We start from the raw sequence: 19,283 nt of genomic DNA on the forward strand, positions 1-19,283 counted from the left end.
ACTAGCTGCACAACATGCACAATTGCCAATCAGGAAGTTGGTTTCTACTATAACTACTACCTGGAGAACTGGTATTCCCTCTGAAAGAGCTATTTCAGCATACCACTAGAGACAGTAACATTAAGTATGAATTTGGGTTCTCAAGTTTGCCAAGTAGCTAAATTAGTTATTTAATTTTCACTATTCAATAGCTTAGCATATAGTATTTACTGTCTAGTCTAACACTTTATTAAATCTTACATCAAAACTAGGAGTATCAGAACCATTATACATATGTGGAATTCTGCTAGAAGACTTTCAACAAAAATACACATTAGCCATGAATACAATCCACATTGTCATGTTGCTTGTGCTACTGAATGGAATAGCTACATTATTCCATCACTTTTTCCATTATATTTGCAAACACCAAGACATTGCTTCTCTGCCTATTCAGCATCGCATTTGAGAATTCTCCTGTTTAGATAGTATTCTGAAGTGGTTCTCCGTGAAATTATTGAATTGTTTTAAAAACAAATCATCCCAGCACACGGAGTCACAGCTAGTGAAGAACCACCGTAAGTTTCCCTTGATCTTCAAGGGATTCCACATAAGACACTAGGATCCTGGTTAAAACTTTGATGTCAGGGATTGATTGATACAGGAGGGAAAAGAGGGGGGAAATAAACAAAAATCCACAAAATGTAGTGTCAGAACTACAGCTGAGCTTGCAGTTAAAATAGTAATACTCTAAAAGAACGGTCTTGTGTAGCCCATAGAGCTAGCTTTAGCACAGGGGTCTCAAACTGGGGATTGGGATATGGGGTGGGGGAGGTGTCACAAGCTGTCAGCCTCCACCTCAAACCCGGCTTTTCCTCCAGCATTTATAATGGTGTTAAATATAATTTTTAAAAAAGTGATTTTAATTTATAAGGGGGGAGGGTGTCACACTCAGAGGCTTGCTATGTGAAAGGGGTCACCAGTACAAAAAGTTTGAGAACCACTGCTTTTGCATTTATTTTAATTTAGCAGTAACTCAAGGAACCTACAGGCCTGTATCCTGATGGCTCAATGCTCACCCCCCAAGTTTTGGGGAACTGGGACTAGAGCATTTAAGGGGGAAGTTTGTACATAGCACCAGGCAACTACAGGAGTATGAGCTAAACACCAGCATTAGGATATTTTAGGATAAAAACATCTGCACACCACAAGAGTGCCATTGCAACAAATTGACACAAGATAATAAATTTGGATCATTAATATACTAATCTATAGGAAAGGGCACCCCAATATTAGTATGGTGAGTAAAAACAAAGAAGATGGGAGAAACACCTACTGAATATGCATTAGGCATAGTGGCATGAGTGTAACATAACATAAAAGTTGTATCCTAGCCTGTGTGCTGAGGAGGGAGAGAAGAGAGACACTGGCCCTTGGGAGATGCCAGGAGCATGGCCACTGGTGAGGAGGAAGAAAATGGCTAACATTTCAGGTTGTTCTGCAAGGGATGTTCAGATGTACATTCTGTATTATCTCCATCTACCTTGCTGGGTTAGAGTGTTTGTGACTTTGCTAAATGTATTAATAAATTACAAATACAGAAGAGTTCCTAAAGAGTGCGTTTCACAACCATGCACATCAGGGTTCCCAACTCAACAGTAATTTTAATAATCAGCTTTATCTTGGGACAAGAACCTGCCAAACCTCAGAATTGGGAATTCTTAAGTAACCAATACTCAATCCATAGATCAGACTGCAATGGACAGCTTTAAGTTTCATACTTGAACCAATGAGTATTGGAGTCTGTTAATGTTAAAGTTTAAAACTTATTCTGGTTGCAGGTTACTTACCTCTGAAATTAACTTGGTCATACTTTGCCTGCTGCATTTATGGAACACAGAAAGTTCTACTATGCAGTCATCATCAAGATGCCCAAGCTGCAAGAACAAGTTAGTAATGTGAAAGCTTCAGATTTTGTGAAATCTTTTAGATCAGCATTTGAATAGGATGTTCCCATGAAGCCAGATGGCTCTGGGCTTGACAGCCCAACATCTGCGGACAGCACTATTGTGATCATCTGGCCTGACATCCTGGCTTACAGGCCAGAGAACTTCCCCAAAAATAATTCCTAGAGCAGATCTTTTAGAAAAGCATCCAATTCTTGATTTTAAAAGTTGCCCATGATAGAAAATTCACCATGACCCTTGGTAAATAACCGACACTGCTAAAGAGATGTGATTTTGTTGGAGATAAAGCCGTGCACTTCGATTCCTCCCCTAATTAAAAAGGAACAAACAAAGCTATTAAAATGCATACAGCTGTACAACTTTGCAGTTATGAGTTAGAACTGATGTTGCATGTACAGTAAAGAAGCTCTTTGCATAGAGAAACAATGACACCCAATGGCCAAATGTGGGTACTGGCTGTACATAACTGAATATTTTCCCTCCTGTTTAGCATCTAATCTTTGCTAGATTTTCATTTTTGTGCTGGCTTAACTTCTCTGGCTAGTGCAGTGTTTGGTGAAGGGGATATAGAGAGTTTTCAATAAAGTCTTAAGTGAGGTTTTATCCCAAAACAGGAGACTACAGGAAATAAACAAAATTGCATAACAGCACTATGCAAGTCACTCCATACCCTAGGTCTGAACTGTTCTTCAGCACCTAAGTGCCTGATTTTCAAAAATCTATACCTTACTGCATACAACTATCCATTTGCATCACAAGTGATCAGAATCTAACCCGCCAGTTAGATGTGAAAATACCCACCAGGTCTTTTTTTTTTTTTTAAATTAAAAAGATTGCAAATTCTGCAGCTAGCATACTGAAGTCTTTCCCCTGCATAGGGATTAAGAAATTTACATGGAGTCATCTCGGATATGCATTCTGAGAAGAAGAGACCCTTGAAGAATTCAATGTCAGCTACTTACTGAACTAAGTAACTAACTAGTCATCTTTAGGTCTGCCCCTTAGAAGTCTTTGCATTATCACCATATACTATCCATTAAGGCACAAATTCAGGAAGAAGTTATGCTCCAGTCACTATGTGGTCTATAGTCATCCTCTAGTTAGTGTACTCACTGGGTATTTGCTTTGCCACTGAACAGCATAGGAGTAATCCTGCATGAGCCACGGATGATTCAAGAGATGTTTAACTGTAATTCGCTTCTTTGGATCCACCTAATAGGCGGTGAGAATCTAGTCAGTCAATGTTCAAGTAGAAATTGGCAAGATATTTTAGATTCAATTTCTTTCCCCAAAAAGGTAAGTCAGGCCACAAAGGCCAGTTAAGGAAACCTGCATTAACAGTAGCTGAAGGGATGATTGACACTCACCATGGTTAACAGTAGCCCAGCTAATTTGTGTTTTATAAATCTAGCTTGCTATAAAAGCACACTTGGGCAGTAAGTTTATACAGCCAGGTTACAATCTCATGAATAGACATTAGATGCTGGAAGACAACTTTGAGGTTAGCAACATGACAGCGGCACCATGGTATGGAAAGTGCTTTGAGCGATGTTCTATGAACACAGTCCATTCAGCACAGGGACCAGTGATAATTTTCTTGAAAAGTTTCTGAACTAAAAGGCTGCATTTTAGGCTTTTGGGGTCAATATTTCAATGCTATTTTGAGTAGCGAAACAGTACTGTAAAGTGTGGTCTGGATAGAGCCCATTGCTTTACCTGCAGCATCTGGTGTAGAAGCAGTATACTGCTAGCAGAAAGCCATTTTGGAACCTCATATTTTCCTCTCTGTATTTAAAAAAAACAAAGTTGTTTTAGAGTGAACTTTGGCCAACTAGTGCCAATAACTTCATTAAATTCCTTGGATGCCTTACTGGATCTATCTTCAGTCTGAAAACCCATAATAGAAGTTGGAGCTAGAGGACCTGGCATTTTCAGCATATTTAGACTAACTTGACAAAAATGGTGTCATGATTCCTATTACTTTCACTGAAGACAAATGTGACTAGATTTTAAGTTAAAATAGATTCATGCTAGGTTAGTCCCGCGGAGAGAAGGCTGAACTTGAACTGCTATTGCAGGAACACAATTAAATGAGAGATTTTAGATAAATTAGGTAAGAGTAACTCAACCATCAGCGTTGACACATCCGCCTCCCCAGCCTTTATCATTCTGCTTTGTTGTGACATTCAGTCTTAAGAGTGCAAGCGCTTAGAACGGGAACTGTGGTTCTACAGCACCTAGCACAATGAGGCACCAAGCACAGAATCAGAAATGTAGGCCTAGAAAGATATCATCCTTGAGATATCATCAAATCAAGTCCCCTGTGCCGAGTCTGGGCCAAGTAAACCTAGACCATCCCTCGCAAGGGTTTGGCCAACCTGTTCTTGAATCCTCATCATTGGAGGTTTTTAAGAACTTCCCTTGCAAGCCTGTTCCAGAGCTTAACTACCCTAAGAGCTAGAAAGTTTTTCCTAATATCTAACTTAAATTGCCTTTGCTACAGATTAAGCCCATTACTACCTGCTCCTACCATCAGCAGGCATGAAAAACAATTGATCACAATCATAACAGCCGTTAATGCAAGTCTTCAAATATCAGGTCCACCCCCAGTCTCTTCTCAAGACTAAACATGCCCAGTTTAGCCTTTCTTCATAAGGTTTAGAAAACCTGACTTATTTTTGCTGCGCTCCTCTGGACTATCCAATATGCTGAACATCTTTCCTAAAAAAGAGTGGTGCCCTGAATTGGACAGTACCTCAGCTGAGGCCTTGCTAGTGTCTAATAGGGCAGGAGAATTCGTTCCTATGCCTTGCATTCAACATTCCTGTTAATACACCCCAGAATGATATTAGCCTTTTTTGCAATTGCCTCATATGGTTGACCCATTCAGTTATTGATCCACTATACTCCTAGATCCTTCTTAGCAGTACCACCATCTAGCCAGTTATTCCCATTTGATAGTTGGGCATTTGATTTTCCTTCTCAAGTGTAGTACTTGCACTTGTCTTTCATTAGGCTCTGGGTGCTACTGTAATTTGTACTTAAAAACAGTATGAAGATTTAAATCAACTGCTAGACAAAGTATTAAAATTTAACTGGCTCCAACATATTCTGTGCTTTTACAGTAGGGTTGGTTGTTACACCAAAAAGGTAAGCAGCCTTGCATTTAGCTGCTTTCCATTTATTTATATGTCCTAATGCTGGACAGAAGCCGTAGAGGTTGGCACTTTAACTAGAAAAAGTGCAGAAAATTAAAAAAAAAAAAAAAAAACCCACACACCACCACATACCCCTACCTAGAGTATATGGGTTTTTTGTTTTGTTTTTTAACCCAATGATTCATTGTTCATGTAGCATGTCTTACTAGTAGTTCAACACTAATAATTGCTTCCAAATTTTAGAAAAGGTAAACAGTAGCTATGAAAGTCAAAATTGCTATGAAATTGCTACAAAGACATCACATACACTAAAATGAAAGCAACAAGAAGTCAGTAAAGAATCATTGTGAAATGTGATTTAACTACCAAGCTGGAATTAAATGCACCAAGTATTGTGAGAGTTTCATTTCTGCAGACAACTATTTCAATTACAGTCAAGTCTGGGTAATATACATAGATACATTTCTTTAACCCCAGTGGTTTCACATTAGAAGTCTAAATTCTAGTTACTTTTGTTTTTAAGTCAGGACTAATGAGTTTAGAAATATTACTGTTTGATTGCTGTTATAAAGCAATCAAGCACTAGAAGTAATCTAAGGTGAAACCCATATATAAGAAGTTTTACATATTCCAAGGAGCCCTGTAATATATTGAGGTTTGGCTCTGAAATACAGCTCTGGCATATGAACATAGATGAAGTAAAAAAGATTAACACTCAATTTATTAGTAGTCATGCTAGAAATGACAGTTAAGCATTTTTGTAAAGATAGCACAATATAGTCAGAGGAAAGTCTGCCTCTTAATGAGGAGCTGTCAATTTTTTATTTGATTTTCAATCAAAGCAGGAAGCATTTAGTCAAGTGTTATTCCCAAGTGAGGAACTGTAGAGCATTCTAGGCAAAGAAACATACTGCATGCAAGTGATACAACACCCTAATTAGATTCAACCAGCAGACTGTACTATACTGTGACGCGGAACAATAGTTCTGAGCTGAGATTACAGTAAATTTCAAAATCTATAATGTGTGAAATTAAATTCCACAACAATGCATAGAAGTCCTAATTTGAATCAATTTTCCAACTTGCAAATAAATCAAAAATTGAAACTGGAATTCAGAGTGATAGAAACAAGCCTACGTTGGTAGATAATCTTTTAATTAGGAAGGTTGTATCTTGTTTCTTGTCCTCAAACATAAGTTCTTAAAGCATGTTCATCTGAATGCATTTAGACAAGTTTGGGTGGCCAATGTTCTGTGAATTCAGATCAGTCAACTCTAGCTCCAGAGCATACGGCACAACGATGAAAGTACTATGCAAGATTCATCTCAGACTCTTGTGTTAAGCCCTTTGTATGGGTTATAGCCGCGCCATCTATAAGTTTTCTAAACTCTGATTCAAATGATTTAAAGCATTTATACACACTCTGGGCCATACCAGAACATGTACCTTCAACAGAAAGTATGCGAGTACTGGTTTTTAAATAGGTTGGAGAAAGTACATTAAGTTGTTTGCCAGAGCCTCTAGGTGCAAGAACATTTATCTACCAATCCCCCCATACCAAGTATTGCCAGCATTAGCACCCCCAAATAAAATTCCTCAGTTTAATATTAGGGTTCCGTGTTGGTCATGGATTCCATGACTTTCCATGCCCCCCCCTTCTGACTGCCATGCCAAAGAAAGGGACCTTTGGGATGTTTCAAGCCAAATTCCTACATCCAAGCAGGATGTTTAACTAATAAATTAAGCAGGAGCATGTAGGGAGAGACCACATACTAGCAGCACTTCCTGACTTACCCCATTTGCTCCACTTTACTTGGTACAGAAATTTAGTCTAGCTAGTTCATGGTTTCCTTCTCACCCCTCTCCATTTTGAGGAGAGGAGTGCAATAGCAATAGGTTGGTACCACATCCTTATGCTACAGCTCAGAAGAAATTGCTATATTGGCTTTTGGAGGAGCAGGGGGGGGGAAAAAGGATCCTATAGCGATATCTGCTAGTCAAGGTGATTTATATACATTTGTACACGAGTGGTTCAAGTACAGGATGAGGAGTAATAGTGCAGCCCACCAGTCAGGTGGTGCTAAGTATGCAAGCAGCATTTAGGAAGAAGCAATCAGTATGACAGCCAGCCAGTCTGTGGTATCACAGGAGTCAGGGGCGGGTGGAAGTGAACAAATATACAAGAGTAGAGAGGAGACAAGGGGAAGTTGTTTGCTGCATCATCTTTCATGTCAGTGCAATGAAACAGTGAGTCAGGCAGCATTAAATCACGGAAAGCAGGTTGGGCTACTGCTCTCATTTGACAATCCCTTCACTCTTGCTAATTCATCACTACTGATCCCACTATACAAGTTAGTTCTTTAAAAAAAAAAAACCTTGAGGGACAAGATCCAAAACCAAACTCATAAATACAGAATGGGGGATAACTGGTGTGACAGCAGCACTGCTGAGAAGGATTTGGGAGTTGTGGTGGATCACAGACTCAACACAAGTTAGCAACGTCATCCTGTTGCAAACAAAAGCAAATGCAATTTTATGTTGCATTAGCAGAAGTATAGCATGCAAGTCACGGGAGGTGACAGTACTTCTCTGCTCAGAGCTGGTTAGGCCTCAGCTGGAGTACTGTGTCCAATTTTGGGCCCCAGCGTATAGAAAGGATGTAGAGAAACGGGAAAGGATCTAGAGGCGAGTGACCAAGATGATCAAAGGTATGGAAAGCAAACCATATGAACAAAAGCCAAAGGAACTGAGCATATTTAGTTTGGAAAAGAGGAGATTAAGGGGGGGGGGGGGGGAGAACACGATAGTGATCTTCAAATACTTGAAAGGCTGCCATAAAAAAGGTGGAGAAAGTTGTTCTCTTTTGCCATAGGAGGGCAGGACAAGAGGCAGTGTGTTCAAACTACAGCATAGCAGGTTTAGATTAAGGCCTTGGCTACACTTACCCGCTAGTTCGACGGCTGGAAATCGAACTTCTGGGTTCGACTTATCGCGTCTAGTCTGGACGTGATAAGTCGAACCCGGAAGTGCTCGCCGTCGACTGCGGTACTCCAGCTCGCCGAGAGGAGTACCGCGGAGTCGACGGGGGAGCCTGCCTGCCGAGTGTGGACCGAGGTAAGTTCGAACTAATTCGAACTAAGGTACTTCGAACTTCAGCTACGTTATTCACGTAGCTGAAGTTGCGTACCTTAGTTCGAATTAGGGGGGTAGTGTAGACCAAGCCTAAGCCTCCAGAAAAACTTCCACTGTCCTCCTGTTCTTACAGTTAGGAACAGGGGCCTAGAGAGGTTGTAGAAGCTTCTTCACTGGAGGTTTTCCAAAGGAAGCTGGATAGCCATCTGTATTCGATGGTTTAGATCCAACAAATCCTGCATCTTGGCAGGGGGTTAGACTAGATATCCCTTGCAGTCCCTCCTAACCCTATGATTCAAAGTTTCAGTGGTAACTCCTTGGAAAACCATTTCATTCCATATCTGCAGTATTTACACACAGCTTTCCTTGCCTCTCCAAATCTCCTAGTTTCCTCTTTTCTACTTCTGAGGCAATGCTCCTCCTTTTGTTTTAGAATCTAGTCTTCACTGGCGATTCACTACTTCTGTAGTGTAGATTTGATTTCTACAATCACTTGATCCAAAGTTCCTCTCCAACCCAAAGTTGATTTCTGCCCTGTCATTAAAAGCTAAACCTAGTTTTGTTTCTGTGGGTATTCTAAAGAGTTCTCCAACTGAAGAATTTATATTAAATCCTATTGTATCTGCATTTGCTTCACACTGATCTCTTATCACAAACCTAATAAATGAACCATTAGCCCTATTCCTCTTCCCAGGGGGGATAATAAATTGGAGGTCTTTTTAATCCTTTATTTCAGATTAAACAAGAAACAGAAGTGTGACAGCCTAGATTATTTCACTACATGCATTTTAGAGCTACTTTCGTACTGATGTACCTATTTTGAATTTGAGAAAGTTTACTTGTGTATCAGTTTCTTTAACAGTTTGTGCACATTCTGTAAACAGCACAAAACCAAAGACCAAGAAACTATTAAACATGTGACAATAGCAATACATTCAATCACCAGAAAGCAATAGGCCAAGATACAGGATATCTTGCCTATTTACTATGCAAAGTCTTCACTTATGCTTGATAGTTTGGATTTCCTAAAGCACTACGTACCATTATCTTCCTGTAGAGCGCCATGACATTCTCATCATCAAACGGGAGAAAGCCACACAGCAGAGCATACAAGAGAACCCCCATGCTCCATATGTCTGCCTAAAAGAAACAAACCAACACTATGAAGGGTCAAGTAAAAGTGAGTAGAGGTTAGAAGATCTGGCAGCTCAATACTTTCCCAGGATGTGTACAACTGCTTAATGAGAAACAATGTTCTGTCCATTCTCAATACAGGGGCCACACATCACTGAAGTAACTTTATGTTCATATGTCAAAGGATATTGGAGCTAAAGGATGTTCTCCAAAGAAGAGCACACTCAGAAGTGGCAAGTTGACCTTTCCCTGACTCAACTTTGGAGTCATTGCTACTTGCCAGAGCACTGCTAAAGCCACATCTTCTCCAAGTCTTCAAGTGCAGCCAGATTTGTTGGATTTCTACAGGGAGAGAAATTGCTGCACAGAATCTTGACGTGGAAAGTTTTAGTGCTGCAGATGAGACCAGGCAACAAAACACCTTGTTCCTACCTGCTAATATTAACTCTGACCATGAGGAGCAGCTTGGGAGGCTGCTTATTTGTCATGACAGTTGCTGCCAGCCCAGCCACTTCTATTTTCTAAGTGAATTTAGTGCTGTAGTAGGTGCCAATTGCCCTATATCTGCACAAGCAGGGTGTAAATAGGATTGGCAGTATTTGGTTGTTTTTGCATGCAATTTCAATTTGCATATTACAATTGCAGGAAATTCAGAGGGGATAGGTTTGGGGTTAGGGCAGCATTGACAGCAGAGCTGCAGGGACAAGACACCCAGGAGCAAGGTGGGAGGGGGAAGGGGGGGGGGGGGGAAAGAAGAGGCTGCAGTCCTGGCCCAGTGGAGCGCAACCCTAGCAGGGTTGCAAGGCGGAAGATGAGCCAGCAGTCATGGGGAGGCCACCCTGCTGCTGAAGAGCTCTTGCCTGGGGATGGTCCCAGCACTCCTGGCTGGTGAGCTAGAGGGGTCATGACAATGACACTGGAACTCTGCAGATGCAACGGGCAGAGGCCACCAGCTAGAAGAGCAGAGAGGAGGAGGAGCAGCAAGACGATAAGCCCCTGGTCACGGAGGCCACTTCGTTGCTGAATGGCTCTCCTGCCTAGTACAGAGCCATTCAGCAGTGACGCGGCCTCCCCAGCAATTCGTCCTCCTTGTAACTCTAGCTGGGGGGGTGGGGGGAAGGAGCTTTAATGTGAGGGAAAGAGGCAAAAAACAACAGTAGGCCTTAGAAATGGAACAAACTGTGGTATTCACTTCAGAGGAGTAGCTCTGATGTGTTCTGTTTAAGTTGGCAGCACAAATTCCAAGAAGACAGTAGCAGAGGAGACAATAGCAGAGGAGACAATAGCAGAGGGAAGAGGAAAGCTTGGGAGTTATTAGTATAGAGGCAATTCCAGGAGTGGATGAGCTCATGAAGAGACTCAGTGTTGGAGGGAGCTCAGGATGATGTTCTGCAGGACACAACCAAGGAGCAGTCTGAGGAGAACTAGTCAAGAAGAACAATGAGAAGTGTGCTAAAGACTGTGTTGTGTGCTACTTTAGCATGAATCCACCACTGTCCAGGCTAAGCAAGACTCCTGCAGCTAAGACTTGCAGGGGCAATTATACAAGGAAGTGTTTAAAGCTAAGTCTAGTTATGCTAGTGTTTACGTATGTGATGTTCAAAGCATATTTAAGACACTATATCAGGGAAGGACATTGCATTAAATACCTCTGAGCCAATGTAAGCTTTGCCCTGAATTAACTCTGGTGCTGCATAAGCTGGGCTCCCACAACATGTGTTCAGCTGGTAATCCAGGCCACCCTATAGCAGAACAATTGAACAGACACATTAGACTTAAATTGGAAATTTAAATATTTAGTTTCAACTATACTGTAGCACAAGACTATGGGCCTCGCTCTCCACTGTGGTGTGTCTTGTGTGATCATATATACACACACCAGTGCTAAGCAGAAACCCTCTAGCTAAGCCATCAACTAGGTGCAGTTTCCAGCTCTGGTAGTTCCTGCATTACCATGGGCAGGTCACTGATTCTCTCTCTCAGCTGCTCATGTCCCCATCTAGAGAGCGAAATTAATGTTTCCCTTATGGGACCAGTTACACCTACACAGAATGTGTCAGATAGCTCTCACACCTTCTTTACAAGACACACAGCAGAGGGAAACCAGTCCATACCGATAATGTTGGCACATTAAAGCAAGCAGTGTGTTTCTTTGACAGGGATGTGATCTGGACAGCAGGACTGAAATGACATTCCAATACCTAATCAGTTATCTGCCCTGGTCTGTACTTTTAGACAGTTCATAAAGTAGAACATTTTTCTGGCCAGCTAAACCAGTGTTCTGAGCAACAGCAAACCCTCTGTTTTGGTTTTACATTGAATTCTACCCATGGGATTGCTTCCTGTTATCATCCATCTCAGTCTAGCCTGCTCTAGGTTTAGATTACTAAATGCAGAAGTCTACGGTAACCCCACAGCTTTAAATCTGAAGTTTTGAGATAAGGTTTGGAAGTCAGACCTCTGCATGCCACCTGTACACACAATTGTCTCCTGGTCCACAACCTCCTAGATAAATATCTTTGGAACACCCATAGCCTTATCTTGTTCTAGAAGACAGAATACAAATAATTGACTGGATATAACAGCACTTTGAGGTCCTGATATCTGTTGGGGCCTCTGTGTGCTAAGTGTAATACTAACAGTTGGACTCTGCCTTGAAGAACAGAAAACAAAGGGTGGAAGAGAAAAGACAAAACAACTCAAGATCAAAGTAATTCAAGCTGGAAGTAGAATCCCACCCATTGCCCGTCCATACTTTTTACAGTGAGTAGTTGGAATTCAAGTAACTGAAGTGTTGGCTGGCGACTTGAGTGCTATTAAACACCCTTTTAATATCTGAAGTATTTGGATGCACTACTACATAGTGTAATTTACTTTTGCACACTCACCTTTGGCTTTGCACAGAGACCAAAGTCTATCAGCTTCAAGTTATGCTCCGCATCAATCAGCAAGTTCTCCTGAAGAAAAGGAGAGTGGTCGTAATGAGGGCACCTTACAGGATAACCCAACCACAGGAGGATTTAGTTTTTCCCCCTCATATCTTCTAACCATCAATCAGTGCCATCCACCATCCTCCCCGAGTCCTTACCACCATCCTTTTGGCCATAGGCCCATCTCTTCTAATGGCTACAAGCAATGCTCAGCCTCTTCCCCAGATGATATCTTTTGAGACCAATATTTCATACATTGTCCAGTAAGCGGTCATGCACTGAAGTTCCTCCCCTAGGGATTTCATCTTCTTCAAAGTGTTCTAATCAGTCCATAAATACAAATCAAGTTCCTAAAATGAGTGCATGTTGAAGAAGTGGGTTTCCTAATAAGTCATAGGGTGAGGACAGCAGGATATTTCCCACCACACCCTCTTAATGTCACCAATTAGGAGATCTCAACAGCACAAGTGCCATGTTCTGCTTCATTTGAAAACAGTGATATGGAGGGGCAGCAAGGGTATGATTTGCTATTAGAAGTGGAATATGGAGCAAAGAGAAGAACAGACTGACTGGAGCTAGCTTGAAGTCTGGAGTTGAGTACTAAGTGTGCCCTTGTTCATTGTAAGTAAACTTTCTCCCTCCTGATGTTGATCTTCAGTGATCCACTTCTGAAACAGCATTTACAGGCTCCAGAGGGAGCCATATACAACTCTCAGCCAAAATAGGCATGCCATAGAATAGAACTGGCTAGGAAAAAATATATATACCTTGAAAAGAGGAAGCTAAAGACACAGAAGAAGAATTTAAAAACCAAAACCTTCAGTCCTATACAGTAGCTTACTTTGGAGGAGAGGTTTAGCAGCTTAAAAAAAAAAAAAAAAAAAAAAAAAAAAAAGATTCCATCCCATTTGAAAGAATACTGGATAAGTACTAAAAGCAGCAGTCAGATTTTTAGAAACAAGTCAAACTTACTGGTTTGAGATCCCTGTGGGCATACCCCTGACTGTGCACATAAGCAATTGCTGAAACAATCTGACGGAAAAATATACGAGCTTCCTCTTCTGAAAGGCGATCCTTGGAGATTATATAATCAAACAGCTCTCCTCCAGGACAATACTGCAATGAGACAGGAAAACTGTATTTGAGACAAAAAATTGTGATCTACCAAGTAACCTTACACTTGTAAGGCATTGTAAAGAAGACACCTTGGCCAGCCTTGTATAGTACACTGTCATTTTAGTTCTAATGCAGTAGTGCCCAAAGGTCCCCCAATCAGGAGCAGGATATTATTGTGCTAGGTGCAATACAAAGAGGAAGACCTGATCCCTGTCTGAAAGGGTAAACAGATTTTTGGTAATGACAACAGCAGCATAACATGCAGTAGGAAGGTGGCAGAATTTGGTTATGCAATAACTAGGTCTAAGCATGTGTACTTGATCATATTTTTAAAAAGTGAAAGAATCATAGAATGTCAGGGTTGGAAGGGACCTCAGGAGGTCATCTAGTCCAACCCCCTGCACAAAGCAGGGCCAATCCCCAGTTCCCTAAATGGCCCCCTCAAGGATTGAACTCAACCCTGGGTTTAGCAAGGCCAATGCTCAAAGCACTGAGCTATCCCTCCCCCTGTATGAGTGAATATTGACTCACTTATTGTGAGCATTGCTGGAGTGAATTTTTAGGAGCAACTTGAATGAGGGAAGGATTAGTGATTGAACAAACCACAGTAGAGAGCACTATCTGCCTGGGGGCAATATGAATATTGAAACTCTTGTGAGGAGCTGATAGAACAGTGGGTTTGGCATCAATGGCAGGAGAGGTGCAATAATAGGAGGTCTGTATATATATGTATATATATATACACACACACGCGCAGGTCACATTAAGTAGGGCCTTGAAAGTGAAGACAAAGTTTGAACTGAAGCAACGAAGAAAGGTGAGCCAGTTGAAAGATTAAATCAGAATGGATTAGGATTATGCAGCTGCATTTCTTGTGGGGACAGGGGGAGGCGTATGGATGTTGGATAGACTGGAGAGATGCTATCATCTTCGATTGCCAGATAGGTGCTTATTTCACTTTATAGCTCTCTTGCTCTAGAGCAGAGCCACAATTTCAGGCTGTACACATGGCAAGTGACTATTTGAATCCTTCCCAACACACCGATTTAAATTGAGAGACTTTTGTAGAGAATCTACAAGCCAAGTTTTGAAAGTAACTCATTTTAAACTGGTGTCTCTTTTACAATGTCTGCCCTATTTGGTCATCTGTACGGAGGGATTACTGGGGACTCAAAGGTGAGCTTTTAGCCATCCCACACAAAGATTGAATTATTAACATTAGATATTCCAGAAGCATCAACACTGAATCTAACCTCTAAGACCATGAATATCTTCTTGGATGTCTCTATCACATGGTATAATCGGCAAATATGCTGGTGACTCAAGTTCTTCATTGCATCAATTTCGGTTTTAACACGAGGTAAGTCACCCTAAGAGATGAAAGCCAGTTATACAGTTGCTAAATATGGCTATTTCCACATCCTGTGCAGTGCTCCTACTGCAACTAATGACAACATGTTCACGTGTATATAATTAAGGTCAACCCAGGATAAGGTTTGGTATAGCTATAAGAGTTCAGAATTCGGTACACAGGTCAGACACACAGACGTTTAATGCAATTGTTACAGTGAAAAGTTTGACTTTTTCCCTGCAAAAGTTGTCAAGAAATTGTTAGGTCCTAAATTGGAGCAACTTTACATTATTTTAAACTGTGAAATGAGTGTCCCATCAATATCAGTGTCACCAAAAATAAGTGGTTTTTGGAGGTTCATAAAGTTCTTGCAAGTTCTAAAGTTTCAGAGTAAAGTGTCTTTCTAGAACCAGCTAACAATTCTACACATTATCAATGTTTCATGAGTAAAAAAGTGGAAGATGTCTCCCATTACAAAATGGCATCTCAAGCAGCATGCTACTTCGACTTACCCCCAAAGCCAGTTTGTCCATGATTTTGATTGCAACTTTTTCACCAGTAAGGAGATGGCGACCTAGCTTCACCTTTGCAAAGCCACCTGAATTTAGAAGTGAGGCAGTAAGAATCCAAGATGAAAGTTAATTTTCTCCTCAATAATCCTTTTATAGAGTCACACTACAGGAGCAAAAACAACAAGGAGTCTAGTGGCACCTTAAAGACTAACAGATTTATTTGGGCATAAGCTTTCGTGGGCAAAAACCTCACTTCTTCAGGCTACCCCCTGATACTTGACTACAGGAGCAAGTCTTACAGTTTACTGAAAGCTTTTTACAGCTAAAAGTACTAAAGAGGATTTCTTCTGGATAAAAAAAAAAATCTCAGAATTTTATTCAGCAAATTTAGCATGCGAAATCTGATCTCTAGACTAGTTGCTACCATAGCAATCTGCTTTTGATTTGGATGAAGCCGAAACATTAAGAATAAGTTTTAACTGTTTTACTTTAAGAGATAAAAGTACCTGTCCCAACTGTTTCATATAATTCATAGTACTTGAGAATTTCCTCATAGTCATCTACACCCATGTTGAGATAGGCAAAGTTTAGCGGTACTTCTGAAGTCCTGGCAATGACATAGGAGAACATGATCAGTTATGCTTTAAGATCTCTACCTAAGAAACACTATTTTCTTAACAAAATGTAGTCAAAAAATGTAACCTTGAAACTTAACATTCACTGAAGACACAGTCTACCTGAAAATCTGCTTCAATAGCCAGTTTCTGTATGCCTAGAACATGCTGAAGTTATAGTCTAGTGAGTTTGCAGTTAGCGTCTATTTCCACACTATCCTATCAAATGTCAGTACCCAAGAGATGAATTTTACTTCTGCCACCTAACCAAGTTACAAACTAAAGTGCTCACCTGCTCCGATTGGTGGCTTTCCTTTCATCTCATTACACTTGACCTCCCTCATCAAGACTGCAATTGATACTACTGAACATTTTAATTTATTCAGAATAAGAAAGTTTGGCTGGTGTTTACTGATTACTATAAATTAGACTTTCTGCACTTACTCTGTAGCCCAGTGAAAAGCTTCAGATTTCAACCCTATGCAGAGGTCAGCACTCCAGTTTCCTAACTGCATTGCATGGCTTACAACAAACGGCAGTATTTCTGTAACAGTGCCAGCTTCCCCTTCCTGATCAGGCTAGTCTGATTGGAGTGAAGGATATTGTAACAGTTGCTATGCCAGGCCAGTCACCACAGTTACGCCCATCACAATAGGATCATAAGAGCACACATACCTGGGTCACAAAACCCTCAATTTACCTTCGCCTGAGAGGCACTGGCCTTGCCTTAGTCTAGGCTAGGAAACAGGTCAAGACCCAAGCTCAGGCTACGATTTGGTCACAGAATCCATGACTTCCAGTGACCACCATGACTGGTGGGGAGCTGCAGGGTCCCCCCAGCCTAGCGCTCCCAACCACCACAGGGAAACCCCTGCTGCCTCAGGGGGAGGGGTACCCTGCAGCCACCACCGCTGCAGGCAGCTCCTAGCCCCTGCGCAGATGCCCCCTTCAGGCAGTATGAGCATCTGCCGAGCCCCATTTTGTCCCAGATATTTTCAGTAAAAGTCAAACAGGTCACAGATTCTGTTAATTTTTCTTTTTTGCCCATAACCTGACACTTTTACTAAAAATATCCATGACAAAAATCTTAGCCTGACCCATAGCTGACATCAGGTTGGCAACTGCACTATCACCCTTGATGTAGACGGGTGTCAACACAGGAGCTAGTCAGGGTCAACGCTGGCTCCAGCGGCATAGCCACACTACCCGTTTTACTCCGAGTTAATGGCTTGCCAGGTAACTCAAGTTAGCCATCAGATTTACATAGGCTCATCTGGTCACTCCACTCACATTCGTTCCAGGACACAGGGTTGGGGCTTTACCATAGGCTAACCTGCAGAATAAACAGTTAGGCAGCATCCAGAGTAACCTTCATCCATCTATTGCTGCTGTGAATTCACTGGCAATCAATTAACTCCAGGTAAAACCCCTCTGCAGCGTTGCCAACTCTTAGGCTTTTATCCCAACCCGCATGCTGGGGGGGGGCTTTTCTCCAAGCTCCAGGAGTCCTGTGAGGACCAGAGCCTCAGCTTGCATTTAAGCCTTTTGGAGAGGAGCCCTATAGGCTCAGAGCCCAAACCACCGTCAGGCACCTGCCCGGGGATTTCTGAGCATTTGGGGTTGGCCGTGGCATAGCCCCCAGCCCAGGGCGGCTCCGAGCCCTCCCTCGGAGCCAGAGGCCTGGAGGAAGGGAGACTCCAGCGAACCCCCAGCACGGGGCCAGCTGATGGGAGGGGCCCAGGGAGCAGGACGGTGGGGCGGGGGCGGCAGCGCAGCTGGGGGGCGAGAGAGGGGGGCAGGACGGGGGGGCAGCGGAGCGGGGGGCAAAGGGGGCTGGGGGCCCCGCACTGACGCCCCCGATCCCAGCTCGTCCCTCGGGCTCCGCCCCCGCAGAACCCCAGCCCGGGGCCGCGCTCACCTGCCCGGCGGGAGCGGTCTCTAGGCAACGCGGCGCTTCCGAGATCGAAAACACCGAGCGCGAGCCACCGCGGCCGCTACCGCTTCCAACGTTTAAATTTCCCTGCCCACCCAGCCTCTTCCGGCCGCGGCGGCCGGCCGACCAATCAGATCGAAGCGGCGTCGCGGAAGGGGCGGGATGTGTCGGGGAGGGTCATGGGAGGAGGGTCAGAGGTGCCGGTGTGGGCAGAGCTGGGCGCCATGTTGGGGGTGGCTTTTACCCCGCCTCCTGCGTCCTGGCTAGAGTTGCCTTAGGGGCTACGCGGGCCCTGGCCTGCTCCGCCTCATCCCTGGGGTTGATTCAGACGCGCGTGTCCTGAGCGTGTGGCAGGGCCCAAGGACCGGGGCCGGCTCTGCAGGGCAGTTATTTGCTTCCCTCCATCCCAGGGTCCCACCCACAGGGACGTCACAGGGAGGACTAGGGTTGCCAAACATCCTAGCCCCGCCCCCTGCCCTTCCCCTCATCAGAGGCCCCGCCCCTTCTCTGAGGCCCCGCCCCACTCACTCCATCCCCCCTCCCTCTCTCGTTCGCTCTCCCCACCCTCACTCACGCCCTCATTTTCACTTAGGGTGACCAGACAGCAAGTGTGAAAAATTGGGACGGGGTGGGGGGTAATAGGAGCCTATATAAGAAAAAACTCCAAATATCAGGACTGTCCCTATATAATCGGGACATCTGGTCACCCTATTTTCACTGGGCTGGCTCAGGGGGTTGGGATGCGGGAGGGGGTGCAGGCTCCAACAGGCAGGGCGGGCTCCAGGGTGGGGCTTGAAATGAGGGGTTCAGGGTGCAGGAGGGGGCTCTGGGGTGTGGGAGGGGGTGAGGGCTCTGGGCTGGGGGTGTAGGCTCTGGGCTGGGGCTGGGGATGAGGGGTTTGGGGCTCAGGAGGGGGTTGGGGGGTGGAGCCAAGGTGTTTGGAGTATGGGAGGGGGCTGGAGTTCAGGGTGTAGGAGGGGGCTCCGGCTGGGGCAGGGGTTTGGGGTGGAGGGGGGTGAGCAGGGCCGGCTTTATTAACTGCGGGGCCTGATTCGAATACATGGCGGCGGTCCAGGGCTTCAGCGGTGGGGGTCTGCTCCAGGTCTTCCGTGGCACCGAAGGACCCCCCCCCACACACCGCCGAAATGCCGCCAAAGACCCCGGAGCGGACCGCCGCCGGGTGAGTAAAGAAAAAAATTTAAAAGGCACCTAAGGCGCAGGGCCCTGGCGCGGGGCCCGATTCCTGGGAATCGGACGAATTGGCCTAAAGCTGGCCCTGGGGATGAGGGCTGTGGGGTGGGGCCAGGGATGAAGGGTTTGAGATGCAGGAGGGGGCTCTGGGTTGGGGAGTGGAGCCAAGGGATTCAGAGTATGGAAGGGGCTCCGGGCTCAGGCAGGGGGTTGAGGTGAAGAAGGGGGTACAGGCTCTGGGCTCAGGGGGTGAGTTCCAGGATGAG

The 19,283-nt window shown here is 43.8% G+C and overlaps 1 protein-coding gene across 2 annotated transcripts in view; it reads right to left on the reverse strand.

Moving 5' to 3' along the window:
- MELK (maternal embryonic leucine zipper kinase) overlaps positions 1-18,244 on the reverse strand; it is a 39,716-nt gene extending 21,472 nt beyond the window's left edge. The window contains exons 1-11 of one of the 2 annotated variants that reach the window (XM_034774799.1): positions 17,812-18,244; positions 15,786-15,886; positions 15,280-15,365; positions 14,670-14,786; positions 13,273-13,416; positions 12,259-12,327; positions 11,020-11,112; positions 9,278-9,376; positions 3,663-3,731; positions 3,060-3,158; positions 1,830-1,916 (exon numbers count right to left, since the gene is read on the reverse strand). In XM_034774799.1, the coding sequence (XP_034630690.1) occupies positions 1,830-1,916; positions 3,060-3,158; positions 3,663-3,731; positions 9,278-9,376; positions 11,020-11,112; positions 12,259-12,327; positions 13,273-13,416; positions 14,670-14,786; positions 15,280-15,365; positions 15,786-15,849 (927 nt within the window). In that variant the 5' untranslated portion in view covers positions 15,850-15,886; positions 17,812-18,244. Of the gene's footprint in view, positions 1-1,829; positions 1,917-3,059; positions 3,159-3,662; positions 3,732-9,277; positions 9,377-11,019; positions 11,113-12,258; positions 12,328-13,272; positions 13,417-14,669; positions 14,787-15,279; positions 15,366-15,785; positions 15,887-16,337; positions 16,462-17,811 lie in introns of those variants that run through there. The other variant, XM_034774798.1, reaches the window with a different exon arrangement.
- Between the last annotated feature and the right edge of the window lie 1,039 nt (positions 18,245-19,283).

This window comes from Trachemys scripta, chromosome 6 (assembly GCF_013100865.1).
Source record: "Trachemys scripta elegans isolate TJP31775 chromosome 6, CAS_Tse_1.0, whole genome shotgun sequence".
Lineage (NCBI taxonomy): Eukaryota > Metazoa > Chordata > Testudines > Emydidae > Trachemys > Trachemys scripta.